We start from the raw sequence: 21,310 nt of genomic DNA on the forward strand, positions 1-21,310 counted from the left end.
AACTCATGTCTCCCTTCCCAGAGACACCCTGTCCCTTAAGGGCACCCGTGCCACCTGTGACAGCCTGCAGTTGCTGTTCAGGTCGTGTCCTGTGACACAGTCACAGCTCTCAGCAACTCAGTTACCCCATTGCAGCCCCTGGAGCCACATTAAAAGACCACCTCAAAACTCAACAAGACTCCACTATGGGGGAGTTACTGCCATAGAACAGTAAAAATTTTTTTTTTTTTTTTTTCAGGGCAAGGCTGATGCTTGGGAAAGTAACACCTTTACAACTTTATGTAAAAGTAGGGATACTGAGAAATGGTGATGCACACTTAGCTCCAGGACCTCCATCTGCAGTAGGGGCTGACACACACACCAGGCATTGCATGCATTTCTGATAACAAGCCTGTCAGCACTTGGGCTGACTTCCCAGGGGGCCAAGATCTGTTTGTTGACTTTTGCTATGTGGTTTGCCCATTTCTTTAGGTCAGAGCTGGCTTTGAGGAATGGATGGGAAATGAAAGAGGGAGAAAGGAAGTCACTAGTAAAATGATACAAATCTGAAGAGAGAACTTGTACAGGAAAAGAGTAACCTTGGCTTTTAAGTGGTGAAGCTGGTGTCTGCACCACACAGAGACGCACACGTTATGACAGATATTAAAGAAATATTAAATGTAGGAATTAAGATGATTATTCAAAAGCTAGAGCTGTGCTAAGCACAAGAGGAGATCACAGGTTAAAATGTCAGTTTAATATTCAAGACAGTTCTGAGGAAGACTCAGCCACACAGAAACAGCATACCTGCAAGCAACAACACCCTGCAGAACACTGCACCTGCACCCAAACAGGCAACACCCACACCAGGCCAGCAGGGAAGCTGCTTGGCAACTCTGGGAGTTCTTCTGCTGCCCAGTGCAACCATAGCCATGTCTGTGCTGGAAAAACTGGGATGGAGGAACACACTCTGAAATTTCAGCATAGGAAAACAGAGACGGCACAAATTTAAGCAGCCCAAAGACATCCTCGGATAGATGAATTTTCAGCCTGGTTATTGAAGGCTAAAGAAATTATGTGGAAGCAGAGTCCTCTGCAAACAGCATGTTAGCCAGCTTTCTGAAAGATGCATTACAGCTAGGGCTACCCAGATCACTATTAAATTACAAAACCAAGAGGCTTTTATCATCCTGTGATTTCTCAGAAGTGGCATTTCCAAACCATCTCTGCATATAAAGCATTAGAGGATGCGGAGGGCAAAAAAAATGAAACAGAGAACTCCTTGAGAACAACAAAGCTTTCCCCCTGAATTTCAGACTTGAAGCATTCCCTCCCACCAGGTCTCACCTTGCCATGGCTTCTCTCCACCTTTCGGAAACACTTGTTCAAGGAGAGGTTGTGTCGGACCGAGTTCTTCCAGCCAGTGGGGGCTGTGGCAAAGTATGGGAAGCGCTCCAGGATCCAGCTGTAGATTTCTTTGACTGGCAGGCTCTTGTTGGGGGAATGCTCGATGGCCATGTAGATGAGAAGGCTGAAAGAGTAAGGGGGTTTGGACGTGGAGGATTTTTTTTCAGGGTTCTGGTAGCAGGATGGTGAGAAGGATGGCACGCTGTCGCCCTCAATGTCATATAAGGGGCTAACAATGGGAAGACCCTCATTTCCGAGGCTGAAGTTTGTTAGCAGATTAGTACTTTCATGTAGCCAGTTCAAATTTGTGAGCTCGTCATCTGCTGAATCTCTGTCCACCACAGTGGCCTTAGGCCTGCTGGCATTGCCTGCATTGGGCAAGCTTCCCATCCCATGACACTGATGCAGTCCTGCAGCTTTTTCTGCTCCTGGTGTTTCAGCTTTCTTATCCGGAGTCATTCCAGTGACTGGACCCATTTAGCTTTATTGGTCTGCAACAAAGGAGATGGTCAGAAACCACAGAATCACTGAGGCTGGAAAGGACTTCTGAGATCAAGCCCTGCCTGTGATCTAACACCACCACATCAGCTCATCAATGCAAACCTTCAAAATAATGTTCAGAGGCAGCCCACCAAACCCAAATGAAGAGCTGTACCATCCCAACACCACGACAGAATACTGCAGTCACTGATGACAGCCCCCTGGTAGTCTCATGAGCATGTGTTAACCCCTCCTGGCTTATAACCAGAATTTACAGTAAGCACTTGGAAACTGCTGTATCTATCCTGAAACACCAACTTCAGTACAGAAATAAAGGATATTTTGATGTCAATATCTGAAATCTGAAGAAGACCTTAGCAGGTTCAGTTATACTCACATTGTAAATTGACCCTATTGATAAGATTTTGGCACTGGTGCCCAAAGAGTAAAATAATAAGTTCCAAAACTTAAATAAATGTAAATTAAAATATGGTCTTAGCACAAAGTCTTTACAGCCCCCTACAAGTCACAGTCATTCCCAAGTACTGCCTCTCATCTTTCCATCAGGGAAGGTTCTGGCCAGCCCATCACTTCATCAGCTGGGCTCCATGGAGCTTCCCAGGTCCAAAAGACCTTCTTTGCCCTCCTGCAAGGGCTTCTTGCTGCTCTAACACAGGCTCCCCTGCAGAGCAGAGTGTGGTGGGACCAGCTTTTGGTGAGAAGGGACCATCCATTGGGGTGGCACCTCAGACCTGCTGCAGCAATAATGGGTGACCACTTGCTTTGAACTTTTATCTAAATGAAAAAAAATATATAAAATATAAATATATATATATATTAAAAACTGCCACCCAAAATGCACGGTCTAAAAAACTACCCATGGTGTAGAGGCATTACACAAACAAAAAGCACCTTCTGGCTCACAGAGTTTTAAAAGGAGTCATATCCAGCTAACAATGTTATGCTAAGAGCTGTTTTGACTGCTGGTGTGACCATGTTAGAGCTTCACTGCACCTACAGCTTTGGCCAACAAAACTGTACCAGAAATACAGGCCAAAAAACCCACTCAAGATACATATTTACACACACACACACATACATATAAGGCTATACCTATAATAACTACATAGCCCACTATAGAAGGCACCCCAAATATGGATGCAGCTCATCAGTAAATCTGCAGTTTGTATTAACTGTAAAAATATAATAAAAATAAATAAACCCAATAAAAAAAAAAAAGAAAACACCAAATAAAATAAACCCAAACCAGCCCAGTTCCCTGTCCCAGTACATGTGCTATCCATCTATCATTCTGGTTTTATATTCAGGCTCCTCCTGCAAGAGCTCCATTGCAAGAGTAGCACAGGTTCCATATCAGACAGCTACATGAGCTACTGGACATTCCCTTGCAACAGTTTTAGGTACACACACTTCACACACTTGCATCTTTCCTACAAAGTAGAGGCAAGTAGTTGGCCAGCTTGTGTACAGAGAGAGCCTGGCTGTGTACACAAACCCAGGCTCCTACAAACCCAGGCTGTCAGCTGGCTCCATCCTGACCACCTCACAGTGCCCATGCAATTCCACTGCCCAACCTGCCTGGAGATGCATCTGCCCAGCCTCCTTATTTTGGAGGAGGGGAGCAACATGCATGATGTAGTGACACAGAAAGGCCCCAGGAAACATCCATTTTATGCTCCTGAACAGAAGACAGAGCCCTGCCAGCCCCTTCCTGGTGCCAGGCAGGTGTGGAATACTGAGTTTGTGCCTCCCCCAGAAAACACACTGGGTTTCCCACCAGCCTTTTCTCTTCATCTGCTCATACACTTGCACCAGCTATTGCAAAGCTGCTTTGACAGCAACACCTGCACCTTTGCTTACAAGTTCTAGTGCTGGAAACCACCTCCACGTTTTCTATTTACTTGCAGATATGGGCATGATTAGCTACCAGTTCAGTCATTTAAAAATAAATAAAAAAATAAAGCAAAGTGAACTGCTCAAACAACTGGTCAAAAATAGCTTTTTCCCTCCATACAATTTACTTCTCCCCCACGTCATCAAAGCAGATTTATATTGGCAGTCAGTAATTTCTGGCTTTAAACACAGCAACATATCCATATGCTTAGGTTACTTTTTCAGCCCTTAAAAAAACCCAAGAAAACAAAGAGCTAGTGATAAAATTCATACACTGAGACAAATCCCAATTCTGCTACAACACAAGTAGCACCATTTTCCTTATAATGACTAACTTTACCTCCTCCTTCAGAGCCTCTTTAGCCAGCTATGTACTAGCTTACACCTCTCAGCAATGTATTAGTAATTTTAGTGCTGGGTTGATGTTGCATTAAATATCCCTTTGCAATCTTTTCAGTCAGCACTGCAGATCAAGAACACATGCACACAAGCAAGTTTCAGGTCACTATAGTTATTCCTTTGGTGAAATGGGGTAAATAGTCTGTTTTACACCAAAAATATGGTCTGGGTACACTCACAGTTTTCTCAAAATACAGAAGGAGGAAAAACGTATTAACTTATTTAACTGGCACTTAGAACCATAGAATAATTTGGGTTGGAAGGAACCCCTAAAGCTCATCTAGTCCATCCCCCTGCATTAAGCAGGGACACCCTCGAGGAGATGAGGTTGTTCAGAGCCTTGTTGAGCCTCACCTTGAATATCTCCAGGGATGAGGCCTCAACTAACTCCCTGGGCAACCTGTTCTATTTGTCCACTACTCTCATGTTAAAGAACTTGTTCCTAACATCCAATCTCTAAATCTACTCTAATTTAAAACCATTGCCCCTCATCCTATCTCTACAGGTCCTTGCAAAGTCCCTCTCCAGCCTTCCTGTGGGTCCCCTTCAGGTACTGGGAGGTCACTATTGGGTCTCTTCAGAGCTTTCTCTTCTCCAGGCTGAACAACCCCTGCTCCCTCTTGCTTTGCTTGATCTCAGAATACTGTAACCTCTAATTCTGAGCAGTTTGCTCTGGCCTGCTACTGCATCAGTCTGAAGAAGCCAGCACTGGCAGCTTTCCTACTGCAAAGGCCTGCAAAGCCATCAGAAGCTCACCCTTCCCCTTGACAAGGGACAGCCACCACAACTTCCAGGCATAGCCCACAGATGGGGCCCACTGACAGGTGTGTTTATGTCTGTCTCACTGCTGAAGCACCCAAGGGCTATGTGGACCTCTGGATCTCAACCCCTCTCAAGGACCCAAGGGCTATGCAGCCCATAGGACCTCACCTCTCAAATGCTCAAGGGCCATGAAGCCATAAGATGGTCTCTGTAACTACTCATCTGAGACAGCACAGCTTTCTGCCTGTGGAAACCTGGTGGGGACCAACAGCAGTGCCACTGGAACATATCTGAGAGCACACAAGTGGGCAGCTTGAATGCTGTCCAAAGCCCCTTCCTCATTCAGATTTTTTCCTAAGGTTTCTCACTGTTACCAGGTGGAAGGATTGATGCAAACAAGGTTAGAGGTGGCCACTATGACTACCTCTTCACAATTCTCCCAGCCAAGCTGAATTAGCAGCACTGATATGGAACAGGCAGGGAGGGGACAGGGAAACCTAGCAGAAAAGCGATGTTAAGTGTACATGAGCACTGCAGTGAAATTTATTTTCCACTTCTTTATTCCCTTACTGCCATCTTCCCTGCCTTTCCAGCTACTCCAGGGGTAAGAAAATGCTTGCAAGGAATCAATTTCCAACTGGCACACACCTGCTCAGCTGCTGAGACAGTCTGCCTGTGACATCTACAAGCCACTTCTTCTAGAAGGAGGATGGCAGATGGCAGCCATTTAACCTGGCATGTTGAGTGCCCAGAGACTCAATGAAGTTCCTCTGGGGACAGCCCCAGACCCACAGGCAGAGCAGGAAGGCAACCTCCAGACATGCAAATGCAGAAATAACATGCTTTAAGCACACCTCTGAAAAATGTGCAACAGTTTACACTCTAAACCCTGTGCTTTGCCCTGCCAGTAGGTACACAGTAACACACCACACTGCTATTAATTATTATTAACACTTGCAACTGAAAGCCAAAGTATTCAAAGCCTAAGAGCATCATGCAACCAAATCAAGGAACTGAAGCATCCATATCCTGCAAGTACCTTCAGAAGAAAAGCCAACCAACACATCCACTCCTCAAGTACTACAGCAGAGGTGCCTGTTATTTTGCATGGTAATAGTAGACAGAGGACTATGATTCCAGGGTAAGAAGATTAAAGGGCTGAACACTCAATCAAGGTTGCTTAAATAAAAGTTAGGGCACATCACAAACAAGGTGAGAGAGACAGCCTCCTTTCTGGGAGTCTTGGGATTTTTGACATCACTCAAGAGAGCAAGGAAAAGCCAGGAGAGGACCTCCTCTCCCAAAAACACGGGCCCAGTGAAGTCCTGCTCTCCCAGGCTGCTTGCTACCATGACAGCACAGCCCAAGTCCAAAGGGGCTGATTAAGGCTGCACATATATTCAAATGGCAGTCAGGTTCAGAGAAGCCCCAAGAGTACAGAAGCAATCTTCTTCCCAACACACTGAAGAGCCAAGTTTGGGAATGATTATGGAGGCTGGAAGGTCCTCAGCCTAGCAGAGCGTATCTGGGGTTAAACCAGGTTTGCAACCACACAGACATCCCGAGCTATGACTTAATTTTGACAGAAGACCTTGAGCTGCTACAGAAGCAAATGCTTTGATGAATGTGCATGTTCTGAAGACAAAGCTGCTTTAACATAGGCCAACAACACCAGAAGACTACTAAGGCATAGCAGGGTGGCATGCTTTTTTGCAGCAGCCCTTCTTGGAAGAATTTTAAGCTCTAGCAGAATCCAGGCCCAGGGAACAAAGCTGTAGCAGATACCTCCATCCCACCAAAAGTGACTTTACCCAAAAGCAAGTGGTACTGTAGGTAACAGTGCACTGTTGTCATTTTAGTACTATGGTCACCATACCTGGACTCACCAACCTGGTAGGAAAGAATTCAGACTTTTTGTTAAAAGATGCCATAGACTCTTCTGTTCCAAATTACTGCATGAACAGAGCTGCTGCTTGACCCTTCTTCACTCTCCAGTGGCATCAGGTGAAAGATGCCACTTGACATCTGCACCACCTGAGTGCCCCAGGTTAGGACGACCTCCTCTACAACTAAACACACAGCTATTTATGCCTGTAGGACCAGCCGGCAGGTCACCTGTGCTAGTAATAGGAAGACCTGAAACCTGATAACAGTGGAGTTAATTTCCCTCCAGATTTAAAAAATAAAAATTAAAAACAACAACAAAAAAATCAAACCATGCACTGTATAAATATGTCCTAGAATATGACTTTAATAGCTAAAAATTTTCTCTTTTGGATATCACACATTAATGAGAGCAGCTTTGCAGCTGCACTCTCTGCAACAAAGGCCACGAAGCCTTAGTTACAGAACTGGGGCATTGCTCCACACACACAACTTAGGTACTAACATAACATATACAGGCTCTGAGAGAGTATTTCAAAAGATGGGCACATGGTTTTTGCATACAGTAGCTAAATCTTCTACTATTGTTTTTTATATTCCCTTGCATTTACAGGAAGCATATTGACACCAGGGACTTAAAATACCATCCATGTAGATATTGTGTTAAAACAACACAAGAATTACACCAATAAATGTCACTCCACCCCTAGCCCACAGAAGTTCAGGACAGACTTCCAAGCCAGCTCGAACACAGCACAGGACCACCTAGAAGCTTTTGTGCACCAGAGCAACAAAAATATCTAGGCACAACTAGTGAAAACTCATTGATAAAAAGGACCACATCTGCTTGACCAGAAAGCTTTGACACCAGACTATTTCCTCCCCCCCACCTCCATTAACTTAACATTTTCCCCTGCCCCTCAACTCCTTTGTCTGGGGCTGCCTTGCTCCATCCCCTGCCCACCTCCCACAGAGGTCAGTCTGAAATCCCTGCCACCCAGCCCTGCAAAAGGCCTATATTTGATTACAGCAGTATATGATGTCACGTATCCAAGACAACTAAATGCATTACAATCTCCTGGGGACAAAACTGCCTCCCGGCCATAGATTTCAGCAAGCTGGGACCTGTCCTCTGGGGAGGAGACAAGAGGGCAGCTGTACCCCTGGTGACAAAAGGCACCCAGAGATCCACCTCCCACAGCTGGGGAGGACTGGCCCATCCCACTCCTCTTGGCTTGTAAAGATGGTGGAAATAATTGCTTAAAAAACACACAAACATTAAAAAGGCTATTATTGACTTCCCAAAGCCAGCATGAAAAAAAACCCAACAAACCAAAACCAAAAAACACCCAAACAACCAAGGCCAGACAGCTTGTCCATAGCTCAGGGGTTTCTTTTTAACCTTGGCATTGGTAGGCTCAAAAGAGAAGTGAGGTTTCCAGGTATTCACTGAAATACTTCCAAGCTTCTCTGTCAAAGGCTTAAGGCTGGGCTGGCTACTGACAATGCTCTCTTAAAACAGCTTTAATAAACCAGTAAGAACAAACAAACAAAAAGTACAAATATATTAATGGGAGAATAATGAAATATAAATGAATAAATACAAAACCAACATCTAGCTCCCCACTGATGATCATGTCATCATGTCACTACTACCAGACTGGAAAAAAAGCCCCAGACTGGACTCAGCAACAGACCACTGAATCCACTAACTGGATTCAGTAACATACGGATCAGGATTGAAGGCAAAAGAAGAGACATGGACACCAGCCACAGAAGAAGAGCACTTGACCCTCATGATGCCTTAGCTTTACACTAAGCATGACACATATGGGATGGGATACATTGCTGGTTAGTTTTGGGTCCTCACCTGTCCTTTCTACTCCTCCCTCCTGGTTCAACTTTTTACACCCTTTCACTTACGATACATAAAAAACTTAGCAGTGACCTTGGTTTCTATTAGAGTATGTATAAGCAAGAGCCTTTCTGCATATCACTCATACTGTTACCTCTGCAAAAACTACAAACCTTGAGCATTACCAATTTTTGAAGAAGACACTGTCTGAAAAATATCATAAACTTCAGAAAGAACAGTCACTAAGAAGAGGCTTAACTGAAAAGTAAAATTACTGAAAAGAGAATTGGTTCTTCTCTGGTTCAAACATCTGAGATTTAAGGAATACACATACAGACACACACAAGAAGGTTTCACAATTTAAGTAAATACCCAAAACAAAAATTATATGTCAGCTCATGGACAGGCCCAGACCCCAACCCAGACGCTGTGCATGGCCTTTGGGACATTTATGCCAGCGCTGCCTGGGGGAAGTCAGCAACAGTGAAGCCTTTCCAAAGGCTGCAATTGCTGATGGGCTGGGTTCCCTATGCCTCAGATTTAAAACATGCACATGAAAACAGTCAAAGAAACTGGTAAGTGAAAAAACAAAACAAAACAAAAACACAGCAGTGAAATCTAAACTATTAGGAAAATCCCTCGTGTCAGAGAAACAGGGGTGGGGGGGTCATGGGGAAAGTAATTTTTAGAAAAATGCTTTACTGCCAATACTACCCTTCAAGATGCCCTCATGTCATGTACCGTAAATTCAGTGCATCGCTTGCTAAATGGACAAAAATGTGAAGAAGAAAAAAAGAAATGTAAGCCATAGGTATGTTCATAAATGAGCCATGAGCAAATGCCTTCATGAGCAAATGCCTTGCAAAATAATTCTGATACCAATTCCCTTTCCAGGGTAACCCTTCTACATATTTCTCAACCACCTTCTTGAAGCAGAACATAATATAGCTACATTTTCAGCTGGTGTCAGTATCAATTTACCAACTTAATGTTCTCTTTTCCACCCTGCTTTTCCTCCTTCTTCAGCCTTAAAATGACAAAACTCCTGATCTTCAGCTCAAAACCAGTAATTTAAAGCTTCTCCCCAAGTGACCCTTCTGCAAGATTTAATTTGAAAACAGAGTCAGAGCTGTAGCACAAAGCCACTGCCACTTTACCAGTACAACTTTGCAATTGCAAAACTGACACCAATTGCTGTTCCCCAGCTCCTGCACTCAGAGCAAAGTTTTCCTCCTGAGTCTTGAGCACAGCAAAGCAATGCTCTTCACTGCACTGACCTCCTGGCCAACTTCATCTTGGTTTTAGTCTACAACTGTTGAACTTGGCTTTCTGTTTCAAAATTACTTTATATCAGAATTGTCCCCTGGCTCATAATGGTCATAGCATAAAATTGTATTTTACTCTGTGTCCACCTGGAACAACTGGACAAAGTAGGTTTCTTGTAGAGAAAAATGGCCCAATTTAATCATACAGGGTCTGTGTGTTGAGGTACACTTCAGAGGGAAGGCAACAGAACATACAAGTTTCTCTAAACACAGAAGAAACACCTGTGCTAGCAAAACTAGACTGTAGAAATTCATGATGCCATTTGACACCTCCCATATTGCAAGGTCTAAAACCCCAAAGCATACTAGTTCATACTTTGATGACTCAACATTCCTAAAGAAAACCAAACTGGCCAATAACTGGTCTGGTGGTGGTCCTCACAGGCCAGAGGATGAGGGATGAGCAATTGCTGCTGCTGCTTGGCAGGAAGCTTCCCAGCTCCTACTCACTCAGCTTTACTTTGTGAAACTTTTCCAGTCACTGATCTCTCTCTGCATCCTATAATTATCTTTTAGACAACCATATACTTGCCCCAAATCTAAGCACAACACTATTCAGTGAGAGTGTTAAAAAGAAAGCAAGTAGGGGACCATACATGAACCAGGATTTAAAAGTAGCTACACACTACAAGATACAGATGCACTGAAAACAATCAAAAGAAGCAAAGCCTGTGTGAGGTAGCAAGACAAGCTTCTACAGGAGAAGGTCTTTGGGAATACACCTAGTCACACACATCACAAAGTCCACAAAAAAATCATGATGATGACTCTCACGATGCACACTGGTGGGATACCCAAATGCACAAGCTACAGAACTCAAGGGCTGAGCAGCATCACCAGTGTACCACTTACCCAGCTCTCAACAGATGGAAAACACAGCTGTGCTGGTGAAGACGAAGGTACCTGATGCTGCCATTCAAAGGCACACTGAGGTGTGTGTGTGTGTTTGTGGCTGTAAGGCAGGGAGGCCAGGTTTGTCACAGGCCACAGAGGAAGGTCTGCTCTCAGCCCTGCCCTGCCTTTCAAACCCACCTCATCAGCAAGTTCAGGTACCTTAGACCACAACTGCCATCCTGTAAGGCAGCCCACATACATGGTATACATGTATTGCTGACCCAAGTATAGCTTTTTTGGATTTTCTGTCAGCAGAAACAGGGTGAAAACATTCCCAACTCAGAATCTATTCCTTACTGAGGGTGTGGAAAAGCTGGGGTGGAGGGTGATTTCTGCAGCAGCAATAGCAATGGCATCCCTAACAAACTCAAATCTTGGAAGAAAAAGTAGGGAGGGTCTGAACATATCAGGAAAAAATTTGAACACATTAGGGGAAAGAAAGAGAAAAAAGTCAAAATCCACATCATTGACTTGTGGTATATATCTTATCTGTACAAATTCCAGCCTTCTCAAAACAGTCCTGGTACGCCAGCAATCAGTCACACAGGTATTACTACCGCAGCCACAACATCTCGTCTTCCTGACTCCTGACCATGGAAACCTCCAGGAGCTCGTTACTGAGGAGCACCCCACTCTCCAAAAGTGACCGTGACCCAACCCTTGTGCTTCTACAGCCATAAGATTTCACAGGGAGGAATCAGAGCAAAGAGGATCATAAGGATGCTGGCTGACATCAGACAGAAACTCTGCCATAAACATAATTTATTACCAAGGCATAAGTGAACTGTCTCCCACTTGACTGAAATTTTATTTTGCAAGTACCCCAGAGCATTGCTGGGTGCTTCTCCTCAGCACAGCAAAGGTGAAGTGGAGACTTCATCATCACACAGAGCGCACTAAGTCAGAAGGCACACGTAATATGACAGCGAACAAACACAGCAGCATCTCCAGATTTTCTGGAAGACACCCTTTCATCTCAGGGTGTCTTTTCTGGGAGTTGAGGAAGCTGTTGAATGTGGGGAGAGACACATCACACCCTGAAAGAGACCCTTTCAGTTGCTGTGCTGGGACACAGACGAGGTTTGCAGACTGCAAGCGTGCACTTGTCAAGAGATGAGCTGGGCGCTGGCATGAGTCACCAAGTGCTGCTGACAGCAGCATCTCAGAGCAGGAAGTTGCCCAACACCAGTTGTCAAGTGAGTGTCAAGGCACACAAGCAAGGATGAGACACTCACTGCCCCCATCCACTTCCCTCAAAAACGTTACAGTCAGTGCAGTGACATCCTGTGTACAAGCTTATACGCAATGTACCTCATTTAAAGGTGGGGAGGAACAGCAACAGCCATTAAAAGAAAATGCAATAAAATGGGCAGAGTTTATACCTGTTCAAAAAGGTACTGAGTATGCAGCTGTACTGCTGACAGTCCTTTACTTTTGGGGAGTAAAGGCTGCTCTGCATTCCTTTACAGCCAGGAAAGTAAAGCTGTATTTCACACAGCTCCTTCTGCAGAGTAGCAGAGCAGTAAGACTGCCCTGTTGAAGAGAAAGGCATAGGAGGTGCACAGCAATGGTGGCTGTAGGTACACCATCTCTCCTGCCAACATTCCTACCTTCTGTCACTCCAACAGCTATAATCCCATTGTCCACCTCATCCTGATAAGGTAACACAAACTTGTATTTAGAAAAAAAAAAACCATCTGAGTGTCTGGGATATTTCCTCCCACAAATACCAGCTCCTTTAAACTCCTACAAAGAGAATTCAAGGAATGATAATAGGGAAGGAAGGCAGAATTACAATCCTAGAGAAAACAGCACCATAACTTCCACTGTTTGTATGGGAACCAATGTTTCTGTGCAAGAACTGCATTAATTTCTGATCACTTCAAACTAAATCTATATGCAGCATCTTCAGGTGCCAAACTATCTCATTCACCAAAAGAGTTTGGCTTTGCTTAACGTGTCAGGTTTTCAAGCCACATGCCTTGAAGGTACAGAGCCTATGGTTAATATAGATAGTAAAAAAGAGTTTGATTTGGCCCTAAGCCCGTTTTCTTTACCAAATACTAAAGTCACTTGCCAGGCCATCCTTTTTCTAGTCCAACAGGACCATTACATAGCCCTCTATCTGCTCCATTACATACAGGACTGGCATATTCTGACACTGAGACAGTCAACAGCAATGCTGGTACCTTCCAGCCTGAGCTCCCCAGAGGACATAGGAAAGCTCCTCAAGCAGGCTCCTCCAAGTGGTGGTTGGAGCTACTGAGGCAGCATGCTCTTGCTGCTGCCCATTTTAGCTTTAAAAAAGCAACTTCTGGGTTTAGCAATCCCTGTGGAACTCCTGCAGTACAACCTTGGCCACAGCACCCAAAGGGCTCAACCAACTTCATCCTCTGGGCAAGACACTGACAACAAAGACATCAGCCATCTTCTGTTCCAGCAAGGTCCCCAAGAACCCTCAGGGCTGCACAACTGAAGTGACATGGGGGGGGCAGAGCAGCATCTAGAGACAACGCAGCAGCATCTCGACCACACTTACCAAGTGTAAACACTTTGTACAGTGGCACTGCTCAGCTTATGAGGCATCTGGGGAAAGAAGAAATACTAAGAGTACAGAAAAGTCCTGTGCATATTTTAGGCAGTTCAGACATACAAAGTGAGAATTACCCTCTCCTCCCTGTTTCTACACAACTCAAGTCATGCAGCTGGACAAAGTGAGCCTTGACAGCAACTGCACTGCTGCAGCAGAGCTCAGAAATAACATACCCTGGCACTCAGCTCAGTTCATCAGCTGGAGCTTTGTGCCACATTAACTGCTCTCCTATATAGCTTTTAGTTCAGAGCTGATGTGTCCAGCTATCTTCTGCAGACCTTAGAAAATGTGAGTGGGCACCTGCTAAGAAAAAAAAGACAACATCAAACTAGTTCAAGTTTTCTGGCATAACACCAGCTTAATTTATCTTGCATCGATGTAGTGTGACAGCAGACTTCTAGGAGGTAAAAAAGACCCCAAACCATGAAACACAACAGTAGTGATTTGCACACTGATATATTACAACTCGCCCCTTACCTAAGTCCATCTAAACACAAGTCCACCAACAGTTAGATTTGGAGTGTGTGTATACATGTAGTGTATTCTATACATAATTCTCTTGATTTCACAGGTTAGTGACAAACCTGATCAAGCACCTGAGTCCAGCATAACTCAGCATTTTTAACTCCTCATGTGGCGTATGTCCACCTCTAGGCAGGCACCAAGGCAGAGAGGTGAGTTTCCTGGGCCCTGGTGAAGGTTACTCCTTATTTTCTGTTTTTACTCTTTGTCCTCTTTACTCTTCAGGCCTTGTCAGAATCCAAATCTTTAAGAACAAAAAAGCCAGCTTCCGCTCCCACATAAGCTGGGAAAGCAGGAGAATTTGTGTGTCTGAGCAGGAGTAAGCCAAGCGGTCAGTCGGATGCTGTCGCTCAGCAGCTGCTTCCTTGCCCGGCTCCACACAAAAGAAAAAAACACCAAAAAAGCCAAGAAACTCCGAAGGACCACGTGTAGGTTACAGCTTTCCCTCCATCACCTCAAGAGCTGTTTCCAGCGTTTCACCCCAAAACGTGGGACGCCTGTAAGGCGCCTTCCCACTCCCCCCTCACCTCAGACCCTTCGCACCCGGCTCTGGGGGCTCCCCAACTATCTGGGGAACACAGGGCACGCCGGAATGACCCCCTCCAAGGGTGTTTATTGAGTTAAATACAGACTGGAGGGCTGACCGAGAGGAGGTGAGGGGCACGGCGGGGCCCCGGGGCAGACCCCACCCCCGTCACCTCAGTGGGGAGCGCGGGCCTGCGCTGCCCGGGGAGGTCATTCTGGGGAAAACCCGCGGACTGACGGGCAGACGGAAGCTCCGCCGAGAGGTGGAGCTGCAGGGGAAGAGAGTGGTGGGAGGGGGTGGCCCAGCTCGGTACCCAGTGTGGCGGGGGTTCTCCACGCAGCGCGTCCACCCCCCTCCCCACGCATGGTCTTCCAGACCGGTTGAAGAGGAGGAGCCGCCGCGACGCGTTGTCCCCTGGAGGGAGGCGAGCGGGAAGGAGGTGGTCGCTTCCCCACCTCCACGCCTGAGGGGGCTTCGGCCACCCCCTCAGCATCAGCGGGACCCGCCACCCCGTTTCCCCCTTGCTCCCCCCCCACGAAACCCTTAAAAACAAACAACAAAAAAAAACCCACCCAACCCCCAAAACCCTCAAAAACTAAGGTAAAAAAAAAGGGGGAGGGAAAGCAACAAAAGCAGGCGTGAGGAGGAGGGAGTGACGGGTGGTCGGGGAGGGGGAGGAGAAGCGCCGGGTCCACTCACCGCGGTCATGAATCCGTGCGGCCGGCAGCGCGGACACAATATGGCAGCGGGGGGATGTGTCAGGGAGCAGCTGCTCCCTGCGCAGTGGCGGCGGCACCGCCCTCCCCTCCTCCCCATGGCAACCGGGAACACCACCCCCCACCCCTCCTCTCGTCGCCGGTACCCGCCTACCCGCACAGCCGCTTCGGCCCGGCGGGGCGGACGTGCCTGGTACCGTCGCACCACCCTCCTCCGGAGCCGACGAGGCGGTGCGTGCTGCGATCGGTTTCCAGGCTGCGCATCTCACCCCGAGCATCCTCGCCGGCTGGGAAAAGTTGCCATACTACACATCCCCCCAAAAAACCCGAATCAAAACAAAAAAAACCAACCCCCCCCCCCCCCAAAACAAACAAATAAACAAACAAACACTCCCACAAAAAAACACCCAACCAAACAAAAAACCACAAACAAACCACAACAAATCAATTTAAAATATAAACCCGCCTCTTAGTTTCACTTCCCGTGCACTTCCACGTTTTTATAATTTTTCCCATGAAATTAAGCCTTTTTTTTTCTTTTTTTTTTTTTTTTTTTTTTTTTTTTTTGTGGAGCTGGGGATTATCTTCACAAAGATGAAGCCCCCACCGTGTTTGCTCTGCCTTGTAACACATTGTACTCTACTCGTGCCTTTGGCTCTGAGCTTTTCAGGATGAGAACTTTGCTATTTGCTTAGTCGGGTTTTACAGTCTTGCACACTTTTGCAGTTTTACAATGTAATTAAGAGGACCTCTTGAAGTCACTTGGAGGAAGAAATTCTCTTTTGTGGCCAGTCTGCCACTGCAAAAGTTTATTTGCCCTTCCAAGGCTTCCTTGCCTTCTGAAGGACATGGCTTTTGAGTGCCTCGTGATGCATTGCAGTAATTTTATTTATAAATGATGATGGGGACATGTTTCCAGCAAATTTCCCAACTCCACATTAGCAGGAACAAGTTGTGTTTTTTTTTTTTTAATCTGGAAATAATTTCAGTCCAGAGAAAAACTTCTTGGATTTTTTAAGACAAGGAAGAATTGGGCCCAGGTCAAGCAGAATATTGTCTCAAGGGCGTGGGATCAAATCCAGTGGTGGAGAGGCTCAGCCTAGCATACACAGGCTCCTTTAGCTATGCCATGAAGCACAACCAGCTTCAGAAAGTCCAGCCACACTGTGTTAGCCAGAATAAAATTTTCTCAGCAATTTTCCTGCCTAATTTCCACTGATTGAATACATTATTATTCACTCACCTTTCTGTTTTTCTTCCTGCAGCTTCAGAAGCCACCCAGGCCCTTCCCACCCTCTTGGTGAACAATGGAAGTGCACTTATATTAATTATATTATCACTAGAGCCATCTAATGCTGAAAGAACCCTCCATTCCTAAACTCTTAAAACCAGACCTAGCACTGTTGGTACCAACAATGCTTTGCCCTTAAGAGGCTCTTTTGCCCCAATTGCCATTCCTTTGCCCCCCAGGAAGCGTGCACTGCAGCTTGCCTTGCTAGCTACTGCACTTCAGCTGCTTCAGAGGGCCTCCCCTCATCAGCAGGGGCTCAAACTGATGGATGTTTGCCTGTTGGAATCAGGGTGTGTTGCTTTACCTTTTGCCTAACCAGAAGACTGAGAGAGCAGTATTTAAATCCTTAATCCATTCAGCTTCAATACATGGTATGAAGGTACAGTGCAGGCTGCCAAGGGTTGTATCCACTTTTGCTCCTTGATTGCATTTACACACTGGCCTTTAAAGTGGAGCTGCTAATAGATTTTTTTTCCTTTATTCTTTAAAGATGCAATCTGCAGTCTCTCGCCCTTTATATTTTAGTGGAAGAAAAAAACCCAAACCAAACAAAACCTAAAAAGATAAAAGCTGTAAGTGCCCTGAAGTTGCCACCCCCTCAAGGAAGCAAAAAATAAAACTTGGCCTTTGAATGGGTGTTGTATTTAAACCAGGGTGTAGCATAACACTTCAAATAAAATAAAATGTTTCTACACCTACTGAAAAATGTTGCCACCTTCATCTTCCTTGGTGCTTTCTACTGATCAACATGCCCACAGCAGGCTCTTTTGGCTTTAAACCTGTCTTAATTTAATCAGTTGTTCTATTACCCAATAACCCCTCCCCACTCAAGAGGGGAAATTAGAAAAAACCTGTGGATTGAAATGGAAACAGATTTAATGAAATAGTAATAATAAGTAATACCAATACTAATATAAACCAAACAAAGTTATACTCCAGAAAAAGCAAGATGGTCACAGCAATTGAGAGATTAGACCTCAGGAGCAGAAGGACAGGCAAGACTCTCCAAGGGTGGTGACTGGAGGAAAGGGACCTGTCCTCTGTAAACTTTGCAGTTTATAGTGAACATGATGATTATAGTATGGAATACTTCTGTTGACCAGCTTGGGGTTAGCTGCTCTGTTTTTTGCTCCTCCTAGCTTTAGCACCTGGCTAACTCGAAGCTGCTAAAGACCTTGGGCACTATGGAAACCTGCATACCATGGCTGGCCACAAACTAAGACAGAATGCCTTATCAACTTTGTTCCCACTGAATCTGCAGTCTTCTCAGAAATGTTGCTTTCATGAATAGGAAATTGGTTCTCTGATTCTGTCCCAGAAAAAACAGGACACCACCTTATATCACACTCATCTGGATAGTGTGCCAAAGGTAGAATTTACATCTTCTAGAGGAACACATGTAGCTGGAGTTTTGCAACAGCTGGTCTGTGAGATGTTGAAGGACATGGAGCTGACCCAGCTCAGCCGGAGCAAAGAGCATTTTGAGTGGGCACTGCCAGGTCAGGTAGCATGTAAAGGACAGGCAAGTGCCACAGATTTGTGATCCATCATTCCTAGCATTACACCAATGGTGGTGGGTCCCTCCTCAAGGTTTTTCCCTTGCCTGCCAGATACCACTCAAGGAACAGCCCTGCAAAAACCATGGCATTCCTGCCAGGGCTGCTGTCTGCACCCCGGGGCACTGCTTCATTTCCAGCCTGTCCTCAGCATCAGCCAGGATCTGCAACTGCAGCTCTCATAGGAGCTGGGACACTCTGGGGCTCCGGGCTCCCCCAGTCCCCACTAAATACACGCAGAGACAGAAGGGTATGCAACCTTTGTTAACAGGCAGGGACAGTTCTCCACCTCAGGACTTTTTGGGTCTTCAAGGGGGCAGTCACACCACTCCTGATGTTTGCCTGCTCTCCCTGTCCTTGCCTGTACTGACTCCTGACTGGCAACATCCACCAGCATCAAGATGCCTTCATTTAATGCCCAGACAGCTGCTGGATGACTGAGGAATTCAGTCAGTGCCCACACCAAGTTTCAACCCTGCTTCCTTACCATGATCCATTTCATGTACTACATCCTGCACATGATTTGTGAGAGCAAGAGGAAGCAAGTGATGGAGAGTTGTGAACAACAGCATCAGATGGAGAGCCAAGGCTACAGTTTTCATGCTGCAGCACATCTTCTCACCTCTGAGAAGACACGGTGTGGAGAAAGCCCTGACAGGCTTCTTTGTGCAAAATCCCTGGAAGCTGCTTGTTCCCACATTTCTGGTTGAAGGGAATAAACCATTATTTTCTGCAATTTATCCTGTTCCACAATAGAGGCCTGCAGCTCACATGCCAGCCTTGGTCTCCTTCTCACTACACCTCAGCTTTCTACTGCAGGTAGGACAAGCACCAGAGCTGAAGAAGGAAACCTACAGCAAAACAGCAGCCAAGCAAAGCAGAACTCATCCAATAAATATGACAAGGACACGGTGCTATTTCCCAACACAGACTTTTAAAATACATGGGACAGACCTGAGGCAGGATGCTACAGCACAGGTCTCCATGTGGCTCCCCAGGATGTTCCTGCAGCTCCTCCTGAGGTTCTCCAAGGCAGGAGGGGAGGGGAAGATGGGCTGCAGAAGTGGAGGCAGGTGCTGAGGTGGTGGCAGGAGCTGCCCTCCACCCTCCCCTTGTCAGAGCCAAGACAGACTCAGCAGAGTCTGCTGGTGCCTCCTGGCCTGGCTCCAGGGCTGCCCTTGAAGGTACTGCCCAATCAAGGACACTCTGGGCCTGCTTTGCCAAGGCTGCTCTCATCCCTGCAGCTGTCCTCCCCATCTCCTGCCTTATTTTTGCCAGAGGCTGGCTGTCCTCTGCCCTTCAGGGCACACCACAGAACCACTTGTCTTGCATTCACCACAGGTGGTGAAATGCAAGGAAAATAAATAAAAAAGAAGCATTTTGAGGTTGTGATTTTTTTCTGGTCTGAGCAGAAAATAGGCCTTTCCACCTCTCCCATATCAGAGTCAACATCCTCAGACATTTCTTTCTTTTTCTGATACTAGATGTTGATGGCAGATGGCATTTATACATACATAAGTCTTTCCCAAGGCAGAAAGGGGGGGGTCATCCAGACCTAGTATGTGGCAAACAATCCCACTGGGAAGATGAAACTCTCCTCCCATCAGCTGAGACATTCCTTTCCTGAGTGGAGAGGGCACAGCAGGGCCTCTGCACAGGCTCTATCAGCCTGAGCCAATCTGTACCACCTCACACTATGTAAGCACCTCCTCACCTGAGCCAGCCACCCTTCTTGTCATCTAAGCCACTGTGCATGGTCAGTGCTCCTAGGTGTGACCCAAGAGCGTGGAGAGCGGGGAAGGCCAAGGATCAAACTGCTAAAAAGCAGAAGGGCAAGTGCTCAGGATCCCATGACATGAACATGTGATTCAAGATCCAGTGAGCCCCAGTTACCATGCTGGGATTTCTGCCACATGTGAACTGTCAGGAGGGCTTCTACTGCCTCAGCACTTTGCATCATGAAACCACAGGCACTTTGATTCCAGTGACCTACAACTGCTGTATCACCCTGCAGAAAGCTGGCATAAGAAACATTTGTAAGGTTAAACCAGCCAGGAATGGTGTTGTCTCCTCCAGAGGAGCAAAACAGGGTGCTGACCTTTATTTCTACCCAGGGGTGCTGTGAAAGAAGTGCTGGTCCAGCACTGGTTGGACACCTGCTTCTTCTTGGACTTCTTGTTGCAAGCAGCATCTCTGATTTGCATTGGCATGTTGTTTGAAGTGGTAACTTCAAAAAGACTTCTGTTTCTCTGGGTTGGTGTGCCTACTTACTCAGCTGCCATATCATAGCTTTCTGCTTGTGGCACCTTCTGGGAATGTCTCCCACTTCATTCTCTCCTACCACCAGGCTAGTCTAGCATTTGATCTCTTCCCTTGCCCTAGACAAAGCCAGGAGGGATATTGCACAATGCATGATTTTTAGCATTTCCACTGCCACCATTCTGCTGCTTGCCACATTTGCTCTTTCGTCTCTTGCTACATCCTAAATGGGACTCAGTGCTGAACTGATAGTTCAGATCTGGTTGTAGCATCCTACAGACTGGTCCGAAGTCCCTCATTTTAGGGACTGAATATGCTCTCTGTTTTGCCCCCTGTGCCCCCTTAACAGTTCCTCCTAAGTCTGAGGGCCAGTAGACATCTCTTGAGATCCATTCCTCTCTGCTGAATATCTCTGCAGAGTAGATACAGAGCATGTAAATAGTAGATACAAGCATGTAAACACAAAGGAAGTCTTAGGGGCAATATTATTCAGCCAAAGTAGTAATTCAGTGTTTTTCCAGCCATGCAACCAAATTCACTGCACTGAATGGGAAGATGTTAGGGGCTGGTTTCAATAGTCCTCCCATACTGCATGTTGTGTGTCCAAGAACTCAAATAAAGGTGTTGTATCACTGTACAATATTGGCTATCCAAAACCATTTACAAAGCTCAGAAGATATCTGTATTAGAAAGAGTTTGACATTATTTCTGTGCTGGGAAACACTTTGGTGGGAATATCATACTTGCATTTGGTTGTTTGGTATAGCTTATGCCAACTCAGTAAATGATACGAGCCTAGACCGTTGTGAGGTGGTTCTGACAAAACTGAATAGTGAATTTTTTAGCAGTTTAGCTCTGACATTTTTTTTTTCCGACGTCTAAATAATACAGCTTGAAAATTGCCACCAAGAGTGATCCGGATCATCTGATAGCTGAATAATGTTTTGA

The 21,310-nt window shown here is 45.9% G+C and overlaps 1 protein-coding gene across 4 annotated transcripts in view; it reads right to left on the reverse strand.

The window, feature by feature from the left end:
- The window catches only part of FOXN2 (forkhead box N2), a 33,129-nt gene extending 17,764 nt beyond the window's left edge, over positions 1–15,365 (reverse strand). For 2 of the 4 annotated variants that reach the window (XM_071739831.1, XM_071739829.1), the window contains exons 1-3: positions 15,240–15,286; positions 13,439–13,485; positions 1,327–1,877 (exon numbers count right to left, since the gene is read on the reverse strand). In XM_071739831.1, coding sequence (XP_071595932.1) covers positions 1,327–1,863 — 537 coding nt within the window. In that variant the 5' untranslated portion in view covers positions 1,864–1,877; positions 13,439–13,485; positions 15,240–15,286. Of the gene's footprint in view, positions 1–1,326; positions 1,878–13,438; positions 13,486–15,239 lie in introns of all 4 variants that reach the window. The other 2 variants (XM_071739830.1, XM_071739828.1) reach the window with 2 other exon arrangements.
- Positions 15,366–21,310: the final 5,945 nt, after the last annotated feature.

Source organism: Heliangelus exortis, chromosome 3 (genome assembly GCF_036169615.1).
Source record: "Heliangelus exortis chromosome 3, bHelExo1.hap1, whole genome shotgun sequence".
Taxonomy (NCBI): Eukaryota; Metazoa; Chordata; class Aves; order Apodiformes; family Trochilidae; genus Heliangelus; species Heliangelus exortis.